Source organism: Nelusetta ayraudi, unplaced genomic scaffold (genome assembly GCF_046127955.1).
Source record: "Nelusetta ayraudi isolate G7.1 ecotype Tasmania unplaced genomic scaffold, CSIRO-AGI_Nayr_v1 ptg000059l, whole genome shotgun sequence".
NCBI classification, from domain to species: Eukaryota; Metazoa; Chordata; class Actinopteri; order Tetraodontiformes; family Monacanthidae; genus Nelusetta; species Nelusetta ayraudi.
Window position 1 is genome coordinate 3,344,350 of NW_027466109.1, and position 18,924 is coordinate 3,363,273.

General features: G+C 44.0%; 2 protein-coding genes across 3 annotated transcripts in view; both read right to left on the minus strand.

Annotated features, from left to right (window-relative positions):
• Nucleotides 1-310: 310 nt before the first annotated feature.
• Nucleotides 311-6,237, minus strand: fkbp8 (FKBP prolyl isomerase 8). Its single transcript, XM_076039450.1, has 9 exons — nucleotides 6,079-6,237; nucleotides 5,341-5,613; nucleotides 5,056-5,225; nucleotides 4,851-4,939; nucleotides 4,404-4,624; nucleotides 3,991-4,163; nucleotides 3,826-3,903; nucleotides 1,890-2,027; nucleotides 311-1,699 (listed from the first exon to the last, which is right to left on the minus strand). The coding sequence occupies exons 2-9, from the start codon at nucleotides 5,600-5,602 to the stop codon at nucleotides 1,613-1,615; spliced, it is 1,218 nt and encodes a 405-aa protein (XP_075895565.1). The 5' UTR covers nucleotides 5,603-5,613; nucleotides 6,079-6,237; the 3' UTR covers nucleotides 311-1,612.
• Nucleotides 6,238-7,138: 901 nt separating this feature from the next.
• Nucleotides 7,139-18,924, minus strand: part of ssbp4 (single stranded DNA binding protein 4) — a 77,840-nt gene continuing 66,054 nt past the window's right edge. Inside the window, exons 6-17 of one of the 2 annotated variants that reach the window (XM_076039451.1) lie at nucleotides 16,814-16,897; nucleotides 15,015-15,141; nucleotides 14,843-14,910; nucleotides 13,792-13,856; nucleotides 12,969-13,014; nucleotides 12,811-12,846; nucleotides 12,465-12,519; nucleotides 10,962-11,032; nucleotides 10,755-10,833; nucleotides 10,505-10,533; nucleotides 10,306-10,407; nucleotides 7,139-9,299 (exon numbers count right to left, since the gene is read on the minus strand). In XM_076039451.1, coding sequence (XP_075895566.1) covers nucleotides 9,219-9,299; nucleotides 10,306-10,407; nucleotides 10,505-10,533; nucleotides 10,755-10,833; nucleotides 10,962-11,032; nucleotides 12,465-12,519; nucleotides 12,811-12,846; nucleotides 12,969-13,014; nucleotides 13,792-13,856; nucleotides 14,843-14,910; nucleotides 15,015-15,141; nucleotides 16,814-16,897 — 843 coding nt within the window. In that variant the 3' untranslated portion in view covers nucleotides 7,139-9,218. Of the gene's footprint in view, nucleotides 9,523-10,305; nucleotides 10,408-10,504; nucleotides 10,534-10,754; nucleotides 10,834-10,961; nucleotides 11,033-12,464; nucleotides 12,520-12,810; nucleotides 12,847-12,968; nucleotides 13,015-13,791; nucleotides 13,857-14,842; nucleotides 14,911-15,014; nucleotides 15,142-16,813; nucleotides 16,898-18,924 lie in introns of both variants that reach the window. The other variant, XM_076039452.1, reaches the window with a different exon arrangement.

An 18,924-nucleotide genomic window follows, 5' to 3' on the forward strand; every position in this document is an offset into this window, starting at 1 on the left:
ATACGTCAGCGAGACGTCAGTGTCTTGAGGAGAAGAGACCCATTTATGCACATCCTGGCAAACTGGGAATTTACAGATGTGGAGAACAAAATAAATGAGAAACTATGCATGATATTCGGAGTATTTATGGCGCAGCATTCTGATCCCCGACGAGGAAAAAGGTTGCTATTAAAAGTTGTCTCATAAAAAGATACTCAAATCATTTCAAACAAACAACCCAAAATAAAAAAATAAAAAAAAATCGTGAAACCACAAAAGAAGGCTACCCATTTTTCACGACTAAAAATATTAGCAGACACAATAGAAACCATTAAGGGAGAAGCATTTTTATTGCGAAATATGGACAACAAGTTCAAGGAATGTTAAGAATATTTTTTTGTGTCATCAGGAATGAATGGAATGTCTGGAACCCACGTTATATTCAATTATGCTAAAAAAAAAAAAAAAAAAAAGTTGAATAAATAAAAACAGCTGAGCGTTCAATAAAGGGCGACTCCACAGGGGACAGAAACAAATACACCTGAAACTACACATCCTTTGTCCTTTAAAATTTGGTCCTCATTATCCAAAAAAGAGGAATAGTAATGTGAAGCTGTAGTATAGAAATAAACTCTTCCTTTTAAGGCTGAGCCATATGTATGAGAAAACATGCACCCTTCCCTGTACCTGTTTTTACAGTTAAAAATGACCTCCATCTTATAGCTGTTTACCAAAACAATGAAGTATTATGTTTTGACGTGTCAAACAAGTATGAATGAAATAAAAACACGACACATACTGAAACAAAGTACTGTGTACTTATGTTTGACTGTTTTTATAGAGACATGACTGTGGCTGTACTGCATAGGCAACAGTTTGATTTTAAACCGTGTTTGAGGCTTCAGTTGACTGTCGCACCACTTGATATCCTACATGGAGTTTAAATTCTAGCAATGGCTGTAGTGATATTTCCACCATGCACAAAGCGCGTAGATAGTTCTATTTTCCTGGTCACGTAGTGTATGAGTGTGTTCTGTAATAAAGGTGAAAGAGTGAACACACAAGCTAGTTACACTGTCTGAAATAAAATAAAAAAAGCATCTGTGTTAAAAATGCAGACACGTACCATGCTGACTAAATTAAAGCGGAATTACAAAGATCGTCATGGACAAAAAACAAAACTATAATGTGCTTCAAAACTACAGCATAATATAGGACCATATCACATTAACTTTGATTTTCAAAACAGGAAACATAATTATATTCTTCTTATCTATAGCTATCGCAAACTGTTTTAATTCTCTAATAATAAATTTCCAAACATTTGGATCGAGGGACGAAAAAACAAATGGCAGAAAAAGGAAATTGCCTCTGGCAATGTGACGGACATGCAGCAACCTGCACACTCGTCAGCTCAGAGATACCTTTATCAAACGCAAACATTGGTGATTTATTACCCGTCATGCTCAGTTCTCAAACAACGTAGCAACACAGTGAGAGTGACAGTGGAGTGACAGTGAAGACGCAACTGACTGAACCGCATTTGCGCCCTCTTTGCTCAGACGTTGGGAGGCTCCGCCACAAGTGCCTCTCTGCTTCAGTGGCTCGGGCTGGCTGTCATTACGGGCTCAGTTCAATTTCGGGCAGCTATGACCACAGATAATGCCACGCTGCCAATGGCCACTGCTGTGGCACCGAACAGCCACTTCCAGCTGAGAGCCTGCGGACAGACAGGGATAAACGAGTGCAGAGCAGATCTTGAGTTGTGAATTAAAAACCAAAGCAAGACAGGTTACGATGCTCAACACTCACTCTTGCTCTATCTATCACATGCATCCAACAGAAAGTTCGTAAGTGTCATGTCATGAGAGACCAGCACAAACACGATACGGACAGAGAGACTGACTCACCCATGACGTTTTGGCCCTGTGTTTCAGGTTGACGTTGCTGCTGGTGGGGTTTCCCAGCATCTTTTTGTACATGGCCTGCTCTGCCCCTCTCTGCTCCGAGTGTTTTTTCACCAGCTTGGAAAGCTCTGCGTGGATGGTCTGTACCAAGGAGACAAAACCCCCTCAAAAAAAACATCTGCACTGCTGCTCTGTGCAAATCCAAGGCTCAATTATCTATGGTTAAAATACTCACAGGGACCGAAAAAAAGTGCTCTGCAAATCATTTGGATGAGCATTTCAAAGGGGAAGCCGGCAGCCTCGTCATTATGAGGTATAAATTATGTTTGTGCAAAAAACAAACATGCATCATAACATCTCTTTGATTTTCATTACAGACGTCAACAATATTCCAAGACATGGGTGTAGCTTTTGTTCCTACACCATCTCAGACCTTAGTCACTTGTCTGCTTCTAAAGCTGAGAAATGACTAAGAAAACCAACGGTTTTAGACACAAACAAAAATGTTGGTATTTTATAAAGGAGTAAAACTAGTAACACATCATTACATAAGGTTTACAGCCAGAAAGTGATTTTGCTGTCTACCTCTGAAGTGGATGAGAGCATCTGTGAAAGTTTCTGGTTTAAGGACTAGTCTCCAGTCTAATGCTGTAAGTGAGTAAATAGATTTACAGTGTTTGTGCATGGCACAGAGGGTTGGTTGGCATGACTGCCATGCAATCAAGTACCCGCAAAAAAAAGACAAAAATGACACTGCCTCATCTCGAGGTAAAACATTATTACAATACTGCAATATCAAGCAGTGTAATAAAAGGTAAACTAACAGGCCACACCTCGTTGTCACAGCACCCAACAGCAAAATGCTGTTAAACACAAACTGGAGTCGTTTCTGTCTGATCAGAAAATGGGTACACGGATAAGACCCCCCACTTTCAACCAAAGCGATATTAAAGCTTGGTGTTGGAACAGATCAAAGAAAAGGTCATTCTATCAATCCATGACACCTGCACCTTGGGTAAAAACAGTCAAATGTGTTACAATAGTTGAGCCCTGGCTGTGTTGACTGAAAAATCACCCACTGCTTTTGCTGTTGGAGTGTGATGTAAAACAAAGTTTTTATTGTTGCCATAAAATCTCATAAATCTATTTTTGCAATTTCCCCATGCAGGACTAATAAAGGCTGAAAGGTTTATTCTAATGTGGAGCAAAAGGCGACTTGTACTAACACAATTAATCACAAACTGATCAATCAAATGATTTTAGAATGAACTCCCCAACATTTTTATCTACCTTGGGGGTGCTGTACCAAATAGGATTCAAACATCATGAAGGTGATTAATCCGTCACTTACAATTGTGTTTGATCATTCTGCCCAAATATTGACACGACCCTGTAAAGCAAAAGGGCCAGCCAGCACAACATTCATTTTTTTGTCTTCCGACAGACCAATAAAATTGAATAATCATTATAGAGCCGTACGCCTGTACTCCTTCAGAATTTAATTAATGAAAAGCTGGAGTGGCAACCAGGCCGTGTGGAGCTCAACAGATTGGTGTAGGACTAAAGAGGGGGATGATGGGCCTGAGCAACGTGCTCACCGCCGATCCAAGAATCCCACGCACCAAGCTGAGTTCAGTGGACATGGATGTGCGCACAGTCAAAGACTGGACTGACTGAAGCACCAGTAGCAAAGACTCGGTAGCTCTGTGTGAGATATGGCTGGGGAAGCAGGGCAAACCTATTTATAGCAGTCGCTCTAAAGCAGATCCTCACAAACGATGAGCCAGCAGTCCAAATGATCTTGCGCTATGTGGGAAGTGATCCGAACTGTTAAACTGTGGCTCCATCTACTGGCTACAGACAGTATTGCATACACCTCAACGTAAAGGTTGTTGACTAGGGAACAAAAAAAAAATTCTGTTACAAGACCAACAAATACCTTATTACTCGGTTCCAGCTTCAGAGCTTTTCTCAGTGTTTGGATGGCTTCGCTATATTCACCTTGCAAGGCCAGAACCTTGGATAAAAGAAAGACTTTTGTGTAAAGAAAAACCATGGAATGACGTCAAAGAGCAGACGCAGTAGTAGTCAGAGCAGCCTTTACCTTGCCCATGCGGAACAGTGCCTTAATGTTGTCTGGCTGGTGTGCCAGCGCTGCCACACAAGATTTGAATGCCGCATCGTAATGGTCTAGTTTCAGCTGGGAAGCAGCCATGTTGTTCAAACACTTCACCTTGACATCCATGAGCTCCTCCTCCTCCTCGGAACTTATGTCAACTGCAACACAGGGGAAAAGAACACAGTATAAAAGTAAATGTTTAGAAAAGTAAATTGATGTTTATGGGTAAAATTCTAATAACTTGGAACCATCAATGAAATCTAAATTTGTAACAACTGTGCCTTTCACCCGATTGGGTCAACCAAATACAGGAGACAGGCGAGATCTGAAATCCACCTGAACTATCATGGCACATCGTGTAAAGGCTCTTGCTCATTGTGTCGTAAAACTATTCCTACCTTTAGAATTAGACTCTGTTATCTGCAGGGCAATGCTATACGAGTTGACAGCGAAGGCATAGTCCCCACGCTGATAATGGACATTGCCTCTTTCTCTCTTCAGGCTGGCCAAGGCGATTCTTTCTATGGGAGGAAGGAGCTCCAGGTCCGGGGCCTCAGTAGCTTCCAGCAGTTTAATTTCTAGGGACAGCTCGGCCCCTGGGGGGACGGCGGGTTCATGACTGGAAATGACCAAAAACAAACAAAATAAGATGCATCTCTTGAAAACAGCTGAAAGAGAAAACAAATGAAGGTAATAACTGAGTAACTATACTCAGTTTTGCATATGTGTCTATTACTGGTTCTTAGTACAATGTTTAACAAGTTCAACAGAAAAATAATCCACTGGTAAGAAAATTAAATCCTAACCTTTTAACTACTGAGAGACTGATGCAAACAAGGCCTTACCTCCCTTGTGCACCATAAGCGTATTTAGCCTCAGTGTGAATGAGAGCCGTCTCCCCCATTTCCATGAGTTGCACAGTGAGATCCAGAGCCTGAATGGGGAACATATTGAAGCAGAATTTTGAGAAATGTGAAGCTAAAGCACTATAACCTGATTATGACCACAACATCTGTATGGATTAAATTGTTTGAGATGTGTTATTAGCACCTGAATGACATCCCCGTCTCCGAGTGTGAATGAGAGGTTGGGCTGCTCGTCAACGGGCGTCCCGTCCTTCAGGAATGTTGTCAGATTGATCTTTACATTTTGTCCTTTCTGTGGCCGACTGTCTCGGCCTTCCCCTGGCTCCACAACCTTCTTCTTTAGCTGGTCATTACCTGATCACAGAGAAAATGCATACATATTACAATGTGACGGCTAAAATAACACAGCGCAGGGCATGCTCAGATCAGGTGGAGTGCATCTACCGCTAGAAGATGATGGGGTTCATACCTAACACATCCAGCCATTCATCCACTGGATGTCGAGGTTCTGTAACCGCGTCTGATTTCTGCTTTTCAGACTCATTCTTGTTTCTGCTCTTCCCACCGCCGGTGTCTTCCAGGGGCGGAAGGTCATCGTTAGTGTCGTCATCGTCCAAAACCTCGAAGTCCTCCCCGCTTTCCAGCAACGACGTGCGTCCGTTCATCTTCTCTGAAGGCGGACTGTCGTGGCTGACAGGGGAGTCTGTACTTTCTGTTGTTTGGTCAGCCATGTAAGTTTATCCTGAGAAAGAGTGCAAAGTTAATTTCAAAGTGTAACTTAGACATTCCAAATATACCAACTCGAATCCCGCACCACAATCCAAACTAACTGCAAAACTAAAGCCACCGCTCTCAGAGTATACAAGAACACTGAATGTAAGACCACTAGCAACGTCTTGCACTGCTGTCTAAAAACTGTAATTTAACCTCGTCGACATTTTAACACGTTTGCGAAATGCAGACCATTTAAATAGTGACGCATTTAATTTAACATAATGCGAAGTAGCCGGGCTAGCCGTGCGTTTCCAGAAGTTTCTGAATCCCACCGCTACTAGCATGCTACTGCTAACAAGCGCTAGCCATGGAAGTTGCCAATCGTACAATCTCACAAGCAAGCAATTAATTGATCGTGAGGCCTGCTTTATCGCAGCTTTGATATAGCATAATTCATAAAGACAAAATATGTTATAAATACAAGTTAACATACCTTCTAGCACGGTTCCGAGGCTTATAGTATGTCTTGTGCCTTCCAGTCGTCAGCTGAGAGCGGTAAAGTCTGTTTGGTGTTTGATGACACCACAGCAGAGGGACTTATCGGGGTTGTTTAACATCCAACACCAAACAGACTTCACTCTAGTCAATCGCTCATGACAACATCCTGTTCCTCGTTCACCTTGAGCTGTCGAGCTTCCGGTGGAGCGCTGCACGTCAAAATTTCAACTTAAAGGATTCCCGTAGTTTAATACAGCTTTGTCGAAATGTATTACAGACACCGTATAAAATAAATAACAAAACACAAAAATGCTATTAATAACAAAGCTCGCAGAAGCAATGAATATATCGATTAGCCTTAACTAAATACCTACATCGATACAGCTAAATCTACCTAAGAGGATGTTGGTTTGTGCACAAAGCTGGGACACGGACGCCATAGATCTTCCTTGTCACTACACTTCATCTTTACACCTTATCCAATTAAAGCCTTTCAAAATTCACTTATATTTCTAGTACTATGTAACTTTTACCTGCACATAATGCTAAGTCCGTTGGCAACATCTTTGCTCGGGGAATTAGTTCATTTCGAATGAGAAATAGTACAAGCTATTACTGTGTTATTACTTTTATAAGTTAATTAAAAGCACTGATTTGAATTACAATTATGGAGAGCCATTGGATCCAGAGTTTAATTGCAATGTTTTAATTATTTAGCTCCTGAATGAGCGCAGCGGCAGGATTTTTTTTTCTTATTAAGAAATGTATGCCAGTGTATTGATTTCGCTGTTGTTGTTTTGCTTATTTAGAACTGTGATAAATCTGGATTGAACCCCAAAGGGGGTGAATTGAAACATAAATGCAGTCCATGATACATTAATAAAAAAAAAAAAAAAATGTGTATAGACAGGAGCTGATATAATTCCCTTGTTCTGAAATGGAAAGTTTGCTTTACACTCTATGTTTACATCTACTTTTCTTCATGTGCTGAGAGAAATAGCGGCTGAGAGTGAGAGAGACGAGAGCTCAGAAAAAGAAATTCAAACACAGGGGGAAAAAATCAAATGACATTTATTATTGATGCATTGTTTCTTTTTCAATAAGCAAATTATCTGTTTTTCTTTCAGTCTAAAGAAACTTTACAATATAAAGAAACATACAAAGAACATCTTTATTACCTACACAAGACACCTAAGTCCCTAAGACAAGATTCCGAACTATCCTACCATGTAAATACAAAGCAAACCCAAGAGACAGACTGCTTCATATTGAATACTGCCGTGTCATCAGAGAGGACCATGAACGGTACAGGAGAATCATTCATCATCCTCTTCCCTCGAATCCCCCTGCCCCTCCCCCACCAGACCAGCAAATCCTCCTAATGGTACAGTATTATACATCACAATAGAAGTACAGAGATGGCCAACGATCGATATACACAGAGGACTGAGAGAGGATCAGTGAGAGAGCTTCAATCTATACAACTCTACAACAGGAGTGGATAGCAAAGGACACATTTACCTTTTGATTTATTCTTAATTTAAAACAAGGTTCTCATAAGTATTTTCCCCCACCTTTTTAAAAAGTTTTCTTAGATTGATAAAAATTCCTTCATATTAAAAACTGCAATAAGAGGTCACATGTTTTTTTGTGTGTGTGAGAAGAAGATGCCCTTTCGGAGAAAACAAAATGATTTGTTTTCTTATATCGCCAATAGCAACTGAAAGAAAAGGGAACAAAGGCAGAGCGAGGACACTTCCCTCTGTCCTGTCCTCTCTCTGTCCCACGCCCCCCCCCCCCAAAGCCAAGCCTCAAGGGCACAGTCAGCGGCCGCTTCTGGCGGCCTACGCTGTGCAACTGTGGCGAGAATTTAGTCAAATAGTCGGCGCATCTGTTCTCTATGAAAAAAACATGGACAAAATTTTTTTATTTATAATTTACTTTCAGCTGTATTCATTGGTAGTGACTGACATATCAAAACATGTCAATGATATCAAAATGCATTATACAGTATTTACAACAACAACAACAGCAACAAAAAGAAATTAAATGGGGTGGGGGACGGAGGGATGAGGAAGGGAAGGAGCTGTGTGTTTTCCTGGCAACCTGTCACCAAATCCTGGAGAAGTGCCCGCGAAACTCTTTACTTGCACTGACTGATATCAGAAAAAACAAAAACAAATGATGCTGCCATCACCAGCGGAGGCTGTGATGATGCTACAGTTTCCTGGTGTCGATACCGCACGGTGCATTTATCCCTTTTAAACAGTCAGAGTTGAACAGGCCCTACGTATAAAACAAGAACAAGCAGCATGGTATCTGATGATGCTTTTCCTTGTGTGCAGAGTCAATGGGCATTTTTTTTTTTTGCAAGACACATTAAAAAAAACAAACAGAAAAAGTATATCACTGTTGACAGATGCAACTCTGCTCCTGCTAGAACCCTGCTGCACGCCCTTTCTACTCTACACCATTTAGCCCTCAAACATTAAATATGAGGCCCTCTGGTTGGTTGATACTCATAAGAGTTATTTCTCCCATTCTATTGGACATTGGAGCCATTGGCAGTTTGGGCCTGTGAGTCCAACACAAATTAAAGACTGAGAGAAACCACGTATTAAAAAAAACAACCCCGGAAATCGTGTAGACAGAAAGGTCGTTGTGCATTTTTTTGGAACTGTGTGCTTCTTTTGCCGTTGTTGATGCTACTATTCGCAATAATGTGTCCTTGACAGAAAATCATCAATTCCTCTAGAAGGATAATCAAGAAAACAAAAATGCCATTGATAAACATGAAAACCAAACATTTAATGAAACACACTGTTGCCCTGTAATAACATCAGCTCATCGCTTTTCTCGCAATCAAATCTCCTGCAGCAACAGGAGCAGAGTTTCTGCAGTTTCCCGGCTTAGTCGCTCTAGCAGAGGCAGATCAGAGGAACGTCCTGGAAGAGAGTTTGTGCCTCAGTTGAGAGCAGGTTGGTTTTTTTTTTTCTTTTTTTTTTTTTTTCGTTGGAGAGACAGGCATAGATCCTTTTTTCGGGCCCTTTTTAACTGTCCTTGTGCCCGAGTCAAGGCCTGACAGCTGAGGACAAGCCATGAAGAATACCACCGCCCTGGTCCTTAGTGGACTTTTCATGTTCTTACGCCCATTTTACATGCGTTGGGATGAGGGACCTTGTGGGGCGTCCTGCTGTCCAGAGGCATCCCCAGGGGCTGTCAGGGTGCCACAACACACCGTCCATGAGGAGGGGTGGCGGGAGGAGGAGGAGAGGGGGGAGGAGGGGGGAAGGAAATGGAGGGAGGAAGGTGACGGAGGCCACGTCGGGTGGAGCGGAAGAGAAAGGTCGGGATGAGGGGGGAGATGAAAAAGAAACAAAATAAAAGACAAAATAAAAAAAAAAAAAAATCACACACTCATCGTCATGTTGGGTGAATACTGTAAGGAGAGAAAAAAAGAGGAGAGAAAAGATAAGCCAAAACTATATTAAACTTGTCAGACTGCCAATTATTAAGATGAAAGCAATCAATTTAAAATTTGCCAAATGTAATGAGCCGTACAAAAAAGCCTGTCGAAGCAGACATTGCATTTAACAATAACTGGCTTCCTTATGAACTGTCTATGCCAGAGGGAGCTGGCAGCGAGCAAAGCAGGATCCAGCCAGAGGGGAAAATATTAGAGAAGTTCAGGTTGAGGGTGCAAAAATGTGGTTAATCTCGTCATGCATCAGAGGAAAGCATACTGTATGACATGCTGGTTGTTGCAGGCTTGTGTTGGGGCGTGCAGTGTTTTTGTTTGTTTGGAGGTTTTGACCGAGCTGTGAAACACTGGGCAGTGAATATAGAGACATTTATAAGCTCAATGTAGAACGGATGACTGATTTTATAGTCTGGGAGATCTTTTGACAGCTAACCTGTGACTTATGTGGCAACATCCCCAAAATATTGCATATAATTTCTTTTCTGTGTACAAACATGGATCTAAAATAAAAGGAATGGACATTATTACAGTTTTTAATAAATGTGTGATCTTATTTTCACTATTGCTTTTAAGATGTCTGATTGAATGACTGATTTAACCTGAATTTTATCTGCAGCCTACTGATATTAAATGAGAGACAGGCCGCAACATGGTCAGACATTTGGTGCTTTCTGACTGCTTTTTGACAAGTTCCTACTTTGCTGCCAGTTTAAGATGCATGTAGCTTCGCTCAGTACTCACACTTTCACTTTGGAATGGGTTTAAAAAGTTGCCTGCCATCTCGCCGTCATCCCGTGGAGTGCCGGGAGGATTGTTCATGCCCGCCATGTTGTTGGGAGAGTTCTGCAGGTGAAGGGGACGCATGTTTGTTTATCAAAGAAATCAAAAAATAAATTCAACAGACACGCAGACTGACAGCGAGCCAATTAATCTGTCTTACCTTTGGCAACCCATCCATGTCACCAGAGCCTGTAATCAGTAATAAAAGACGAATAAATCATCAATTTTCATCAAGGTCACCAATGATTTGCACACTGTATTCACTAATTGTCCTTTATAACAGAAGGAGAATAAACACTTCCACTAAAAGCCACAAGAGGTCAGAGTTCTATTTTTTCTCCATATTGTTACACACAACATGGAACAGAATCTGTTGCCAAGCATCTGCTTTAAACACTTTGGCCACTCACCTAGCGATCCATTCATATGATGCTGCTCCATGCCACCCATTCCACCCATGGGCCCATCAGGACCAGGCCCCATAGGGAACTGATGAACAGAACAATTCATTCAGTCAAAACATAACAAGTTGTATACAAGGTGTGTATGTGTGTGTGTGTGTGTGTGTGTGTGTTTATTTTTTCTATTAAGTTAAAAAAAAAAACGCCATTACTTACGTTAGGCCTATTTCCACCAGGGCCGATGGGATTCATCATTGTGTAGATGTTTTCACTTGAGTTTGTCGAGTCTGTGAATAGATGGAGATGCAAGATTTAGAGTCTGAGCAGCATTGAGCAACTATTGGCCCCTTGCATTCAGAAAAAACTGCAATTTGGGGATCAATAAATGAAAGCTACGCTATTACAGCAAATGAACTGAAACCCGGAATTACTGGAAGCAACGGTAATTCCTCCCGTTAAGCTGCAGTCAAAATCTGCTCTTCTACACAAAGTGATTCTTAATTATAACCTCTGTAGTCTGTCAATCAGGTTACACAATGTGCCACAATGCACATTCACGAAACCCTGCTGTTGCTGTTGCTGCGATCTGGAGACAGGATATGGCTTTTGTGTGCAACAACTTTGACAGTAACCGGTACATGCCGTCCGTGCTTTAAGGATCCCGAGGTATTGAGGCGACCGTGATTTGATGTGACAAGGGCAGGAAAAAAAATTATCTTCACAAAAAAATGGGGGGATCAATGCGGCAAATGCAAAGTGGTTTAGAAATCTGGCCTATTGTGTTGTGACTGAGTAGACATTGAGAAGATATTAAGTGGGAGGTTTGCGTGTGTGTGTGTGTGTGTGCATGCGTGCGTGCGTGAGCGCGCATGCTGAGTCTTGGCGACGGCAGTGGAAATATGTTTTCCCCTCCCGGAGTACGTGTGAGCAGCAGCGTTCTGTGCAGAGGACGGTTGCTGTGGCAACGCATCACAATGGAGGCATGTATATAAATAATGAATAGTGGACACAAAAAGAAGCCCTCGGCAGGCCGGCAAAAGCACAAACATCTACAGGATGTCACACAACGGGATCCCGTCCTCGGCTTAATCCTCAGCAGTCGCCGACTCGACGGCAGACCAGATCTGAAGACGGAGAATTTATCCGAACGCCGACGGACGTTGTGCCGCTTTTCCTTCCACAGTATCAGGGTGATAAAAAAACAACAACTGCATTCTTTATGACAGCAGGGAATGCAGAAAACAAATGTGCCGCTGCTTTTTATTTATTAATTAGTCTGGAATGTGGAAAAGAAAAAAAAAGCCACTGTTCAGTATTTCTGCACTGAAAGCTCCTATTTCATTCAAAATCCCCATTACTAAAAGTTCCTAACAGTAACGTGTGTTTCTAGTTGATCAAATGAGAAACAAATTCACCCTTTGCTTCATTTGCTTTTGTGCAAAAACAGAATTCTGGACATCAGCCGTTTGTGATGTCACAAAGGGAACTGATACATCAGCGCTACCTCTCACAGGGTTCCACCCACTGAGAAACCCTTATCTCACAAACAGAGGAGAGACAGACAAACACGCCGCGTTCTGGAAACCTCTGTCGCTTCGTGGACAAGCGATCGTGTGAACCTGCTGGACCCGAGACTTGAGTAAAAGATTAGGATCAGAAAATAGGGTAAGCAGAGCTCCTGTTCAATGAAGAGCAGATAAAAAGCAGGGATCAGCTCACCTCCGGGGCTAGGCATGATGGGAGTTCCTGGCGGTCCGCCTCCCCCCGGCGGGCCCTGAAGGATGACAAAACAAAAGAGAAAGAGAGACGAAAAAACACAAGTGAGTGCCGAGCATACCGCGTCTATGGCTGCGTTCAGACTGCAGGCGAATCTGATTCAAATCAGATTCCGTCTCAAATCCAAATCAAATCTTTAGGGCTGACTGTCCACACTGTTTTTAGCGTCCAAATGGGACCTGGATGGGCTAAAAAAAATCGGATTTTGGCTGGCAGTCTGAACGCGGCTTAAGTGTGGTGCGTGAAGAGACATGAGGTGAGTTCTAACTCGAGGCCTCGGGACACTCACCACGTAGTTGCCCGGTGACGAAGACGAATACGCTATCTGTAGAAGGAGGGAGAGAGAGAGAGCGAGAGAGAGACAGTGAGTGAGTGACGGAGGGGCACGAGAGGCGATGGTCACTGGAGACACGGCGGCAGGAAATGATGCCAGAGCATGTGACTGACCGAGTTGTTGTTGGGGTTGGGCCACGGTCCTCTTCCCCCCGGACCCCTGAGGAAGCAGAGCAGGGAGGGAACCAGTCAGTTAACAGCCTTCATGCATGTTTCACACGTGTCACAAGTGATGATTTCTAGATAAATAATCCATGTGAACAAAAACAAATGCACACTAGACTTGACACGTCTCCTGATGTGTGGTAACACGGCCATTAAAACGTAGCCTAGACCAGTTTTTTTCAACCGTTTTTCAACCGCATTGAAAAAATCAAATGACACTTTTTAGCCTAAGAATGACAATACAGTCTCTTAATTTATTTATACTCGCTCAATGTGAAACCTGTTTAGATGCACACAAAGCTAATATATATATGTAATTGAGGAAAATAGGCTCACATTCCCTTGAAAGCACAGTCACTCCACAATAGAATGTTTTTTGGTTGTTTTTTTTAAGTGAAATTGGATAATTTTTCATGAAACACCTGACATTATCTCACAGTACACTAGTGTGCCGCGGCACAATGGTTGAAAAACACTGGCCAAAACTGTAGGAAACGACTAGAATGATGACAATAATGTTTATTGTGTGTGTTTTTTTAAGATACAGACGGAGAGATCTAATTAGTCCAGATTGATCTCCTTGAATGTAAATTACGGAACTATACTCTTAACCTTTGCAATCCACGTCTGTGTAAAGTTCAGATCTGAGTAAAACAAACCCAGTCGGTCTGAAAATGGTCAAACTCAATGATCAGCAGCCACCCCTAGAGGGAAATATTTTCTCTTTCCCGGGAATGGCCTGAAAGCACCACCGGGAAAAGATTCTACTCACATGTTCATCCCCGGCATCCCCGGACCCATGGAGTTGGGTGGAGGCCTCATTCCTCCGCCGTAGTTCTGCACAAAGACAGGAAGGAGCACAACAGCAGGTCAGCGGGACGACCGTCTCGCACCTGAAAGTTCCACTTCCGACGATAATGAAGGTCGGCTTCCATTGCCTCTCGTGCCGAAACTGGTGTTTCATAAAGTTGCGCGAGCATCTGTGTCTGCGCCCGTCAGCGTGCCATGTATGTTTTCATGAGGGCCCAGCGGGGGAGGTTTGGCTGCTATTGTGTGTGTGTGTGTGTGTGTGAGGGGGTGGGGTGGGGAGAATGAGGCAGATATAAAGAGAGAGAGGGAGAGTTGGGGGGGTGGTGGGAGGCCAGAGAGCAGCTCCACTCTGAGGAAGAGTTTTGTTCAGCAGATGATTACACTTGTCGAGCAGATGCCACACCAGCTGCCGGTTCGCTTGCTGCCAAAGTCACTAAACCAGGGTGGCAGAGATAGAGAGAGGGAGAGAGAGAGTGCGTGTGTGTGTGTGTGTGTGTGTGTGTGTGTGTGTGTGTGAGGTGTTGGAGCAGAGGTGTTTGGGTGCAGAATGGAGCAGCTGTCTGCTAATGGTAATTCAAAAGGACACTGTTGTTTAAGCGTCGAACGCATTACAGCGCCGCACATCCGACCAAATTACAGCGATAAAAGTGAAGAAGACCACGACGACGACGATGACGAAGCCAGAACTAGCATTTTTTCTGAACTTGCCGACGGCGAGCAGAGTGCCGTCGTCTATCTCGGTGGGCAGAGTCGGTGAACAGGATTGGAAACAAAAAAACAAAAACGTCAAGCGGGCGACATTTAAAGGCAAAGACGTGAGCTGTAATTAAAAAAAAGAAAAACAAAAAAAATTTGAGAGTCAAGTGGGATGATGATCTGCATGTGTGCACTTTATGGAGCCAGCTCGAAGGCCAAACACTGCGAGCGCTTGGGGCTCGTTCATTAGCTGACAGTTCCAGCGCCAGACGCCCACAACTCCCGCTGCAGTGGTAGCGAGTGAAAGCGGTACCGACCTGTGGGCCCATGCCTCCCATCCCTCGAGGGGGGTTCATCCTCATTGGACCGCCCATGTTCGGATGTCCTGTGGAGAGAGCAGCTTGTTAGCAGCCGCAGCCGCCGTTTGGATCGCGGGTGAAGTAAACAGAAAAACGAGGAGACGGTGCCGCCGCTCTGGCCGGCCGGTACCTTGAGGTCTGGTGGGGTCCAGGCTGTTTGGCAAGAGGGGCTGCGAGCCGGGGATGCTGCCCGGAGGCTGGTTTGGCATGCGGAGGGCGGGCCGGGGGCCACCTGGGTACCGCGGAGACATGAAGGGCTGCGGGAGGGACACAAGCAGGACAGTGAAGGAGGATCCCTGGAGGGAGGGGTGGGCACGTGACACCCAGTGAAGAATCAGCCTTTTGAGAGATTGAAAGGACCTTTGTGCCTAATTGGTAGCAGCAGCATAATAGAATGTTCCCTCAGAAAAAGAAACAATTAATAAACTGACATTCAATTCACAGGGACAATACGTAAATCAATCCAGACAGAAACAGGAGCAATTCAGCTAATAGAATAACTCCTTTTACTATACCCTTAATTTCCTGAAATATTTGTATATGCTCATACTATCTATGTATTGATGGGCCTGACCAAGAACAGCTGGCTATGGCTGGTGGATTTGTTGAGGTGTTGTCCTCGCCAGCAGGGGGAGCCATTGTGTAAAAGAAAATAAAAAGACACTCCTGCTCTTCCAATAAATTGAACAGGAGGGAGGGGCCTGTCATTACGCTTGAGGAAAGTGAGACCTCAGGTGGTGGAATCCATTAGTGCGGGCGGAGGAAGATTAGAGAGGGAATTAACTGGGACTGAGGAAGTTCTGGGAACGTTTTCAGGTGAAAGTCCAGCGTTCGGCTGGACGTTTCCCTCACTGTGAGACCCAGATAGCAGCGTCTGCCACAAACACACACGCACACACACACTCACATTCACACTGTGGCGGCTGAGCACAGCTAGTGAATAATGTAAAACAGGCCAGACAGATGGTTTTCAGCAGCACCTCTGAGAGTCGTCTGCTGCAGCGACAAACAGCCGACAGTCAGTCGGCCAAATCTGAGCGCCAGCTGACGAGAATAAATCCTGAAAGTCAATTCAACCCAATCGAGGTGGCGGGGACACACACAGGTCACATGACGCGTCAACAGTATGTGAATGTGTGTGTGTGTGTGTGTTAATGATTCTCAGTGAGATCTCTGGCTTTGAGCATCGCTGCCAGTTTGTTTCCCATCTTTCTCCCTTTTCTCCTCTTTTCTGTTTCTGTATTCTTCCTCTTTCCTCTTCATGGAATCCACTCATTTCTTTTTCATGCATTCTTCTCTTGTCCTGCTCCTGCCTCTCCTCCTATAGAACGCATAGCTCACCTTTTCCTGCATTCCATTATTTTCCCAGTGCCCCCCCCCCCCCCCCCCTGTTTACTTGTATCTATTCCTCCTCTTTGTTCATCCCTGGGTTTCTTCTGTTCTCTTTCCATTTTCTTTTCCCTTTTCATTTCTCTACTGGTACTCTTATCCTCTCCTCTCTCACGACTTCCTCTTTTTTCCCCACATCTTCTCGTCCCTTTACTTCCTTGCTCTCCGACTTATCTCCTCCTCTCCTCCGACCACGGCGCAGTGACAGTGGTAGTACGCACAGAGAGCTGCACTGTGTCAGCCTCTGCTGCAATATTAATGCTCTATTGATGGAGTAAGGGAGGAGGAGAACGAGGAGGAGGAACAGGAGGAGGAGGGGCACCTCCAGATGCACCTCTGCTAAGTCCAGCTGGGCCAACACACCTAAATTATTAATCAGCCGTACCATTTCCTGTCTTGTCTGTTGGCATAAGGTGGGATCTTCATGCCGTGTGTGTGTGTGTGTGTGTGTGTGTGTGTGTGTGTGTGAGTGAGAGAGAGAGAGAGAGAGAGAGAAAGAGAGAGTGAGAGAGAGAGAGAGAGAGAGAGAGAGGGTCTTACCTGTCCGTGGGGTCCCATCATGGGATTACTGGGGTTGTGAGGTGGTGGCTGTGTGTGGGGGGAGGGCTGAGATCCTGGAGGACCCTGGCGAGGAAAAGCAAAGAGACGTCAATAAACGTCTTTCTATGATGTTCAAAACAAACACGCCTGCAGAGGGGGAAAAAAACACCTGAGGTTAAACACGGACCACCAGACACTGTTCCGTCTGGAGTCGACTGATCCAATACTCAGAAGACATTTCTTCAGGCTCCACAAATCAGCGTCAGTATGTTTGTCTGTGACGTTTTTACATTTGTTTCCACTGTTGCGAGATGCAGGATGGTTGTGGTCTCCACATCAGTCGGCCTATGTTCTCGTTGCGAACCGCCACGTTGCCACGCGTTAAGGGAGCACAAAAGCAGCCACTGCGCGAGGTCAGCGCTCGAACTCGCAACACGTCATGATTGATTTGGCGCTTTGCCAACATTTGGCATCCGTGTGCCTCAAAAATCCCTCACGAGATCAGAACTTTGACCCTCGTGTTCATGTTTTCTGCGGTTTATTTAGATGTCAGGATCAACAAAGGTCATCATCTGTAATTTTTGGTAAATCCTAAAGTGGTTCTTATGAATGTGGCAGCGGTTAAATCCCTCCTCAGAATCGAACTGGACTGTTCTCGCTGCTCGTCGGCACTTTTATCTTCTGCATTTCCTCTCCTGGTTTATGTATTTAAAGTCTGAAAGCCCAACAAAATACAAAAAAATACACAAGAAGTTGTAATGGGACTTCACAGACAAGCTGTATATAGAGGAGGTAAACCAGCTAAAAATCAAGACTGTAAATCATTTTTGCGCACTGAATGATACAATTAAGCTTTTTGTTGTTAAAAAGTCACATAAGAAAAAAAGAGTGGGCTGCCTGAGTTCAACTGTTCCACTGCTCTCCGAGTCTGTTCCTCTGCCAACAGTAGGCGAAAGCAATTAGGGAGCAATTACAACGTGTCCACTTTAAGTGTGTATAATTACAGCATAACAATCCTATCTTTGCTGCTTCATTGACGAGGAATGCATGAAACAAGGTTCGTCTCCAACACGTCCAGATGGCCACATTGATTTTCACATGCAGGGAGCTGTTCACCGCCGCGAAAAGGTTGGACCAGTTCAGAAGGAGGATTTAAATCAGCGTTGATTTAGCTTCCTTTTCACTGGCTGAGAGGGAGATTCAGAGGGCTTTTTTTTTTTTTTAAAACGTGCTCTAATTTTCTCAAATTGTTTCATCCGAGGGAGGTCAAACTATCTGGTAACCAATCAAATATAGATATATAAAAAATAACATTCAATCTGTTGAATTTTTATGAAACCAAGTCAAAGACCGGTGTGGCAAAAAAAAGAAGAAGGAAAAAAAAGAAGATAAATGTGTCCCGGGTTGAAAATAAACGTCTCTTAAAGCCACTCTGGATTAATGAGTGAGTCCCCGGCCGGGCACGGCAGTTTTGGATCATGAATGAAGCGCTCCTCCACTTAATCTCCCAGAGAGCAAACAGTGCGCCGAGTACATTTAAGTGGATACGTGGTGAACTTTGACCTCGCCGTCTCTTCCTACAATAGCTCGGTGGCGGCAGCTGCCGCGGGAGCAGAGAACTGTCAGCGAGCAGAACATCAATATGGAGAGGGAGGGCCACCCGCTGCTTATCTACTGCCTCCGTCTGCTATCAGGGAACATTACAGGTGTGCGAGTGTGTGAGAGAGAGTGAGTGAGAGACGGCGTGCATATGCTGAACGACAATGACGGGGAATTTGAGCTGTAGTTGCTGTTTATTTGTCTTCCAACACGGATGAAAACAAATTCCTTCTCCCAAGGTGTAAGCTTGTGTGTGTGTGTGGGTGTGTGCGTGTACGTGCGTGCATGCATGTGTGCACCTATGTCTGAGTGTGTATGTATAAATACAACGTGCAGGAGTGGGCTGGCTCTTCAACAGGTGTGTATCTGGAGTAACATCACAGTAAAGAGATAAAGGATTATGGGATTAACCAGGTGAGATATAACCCGAGAAAACACACACACACACACACACACACACACACACACACACACACACACACACACACACACACACACACACACCAAAAAAT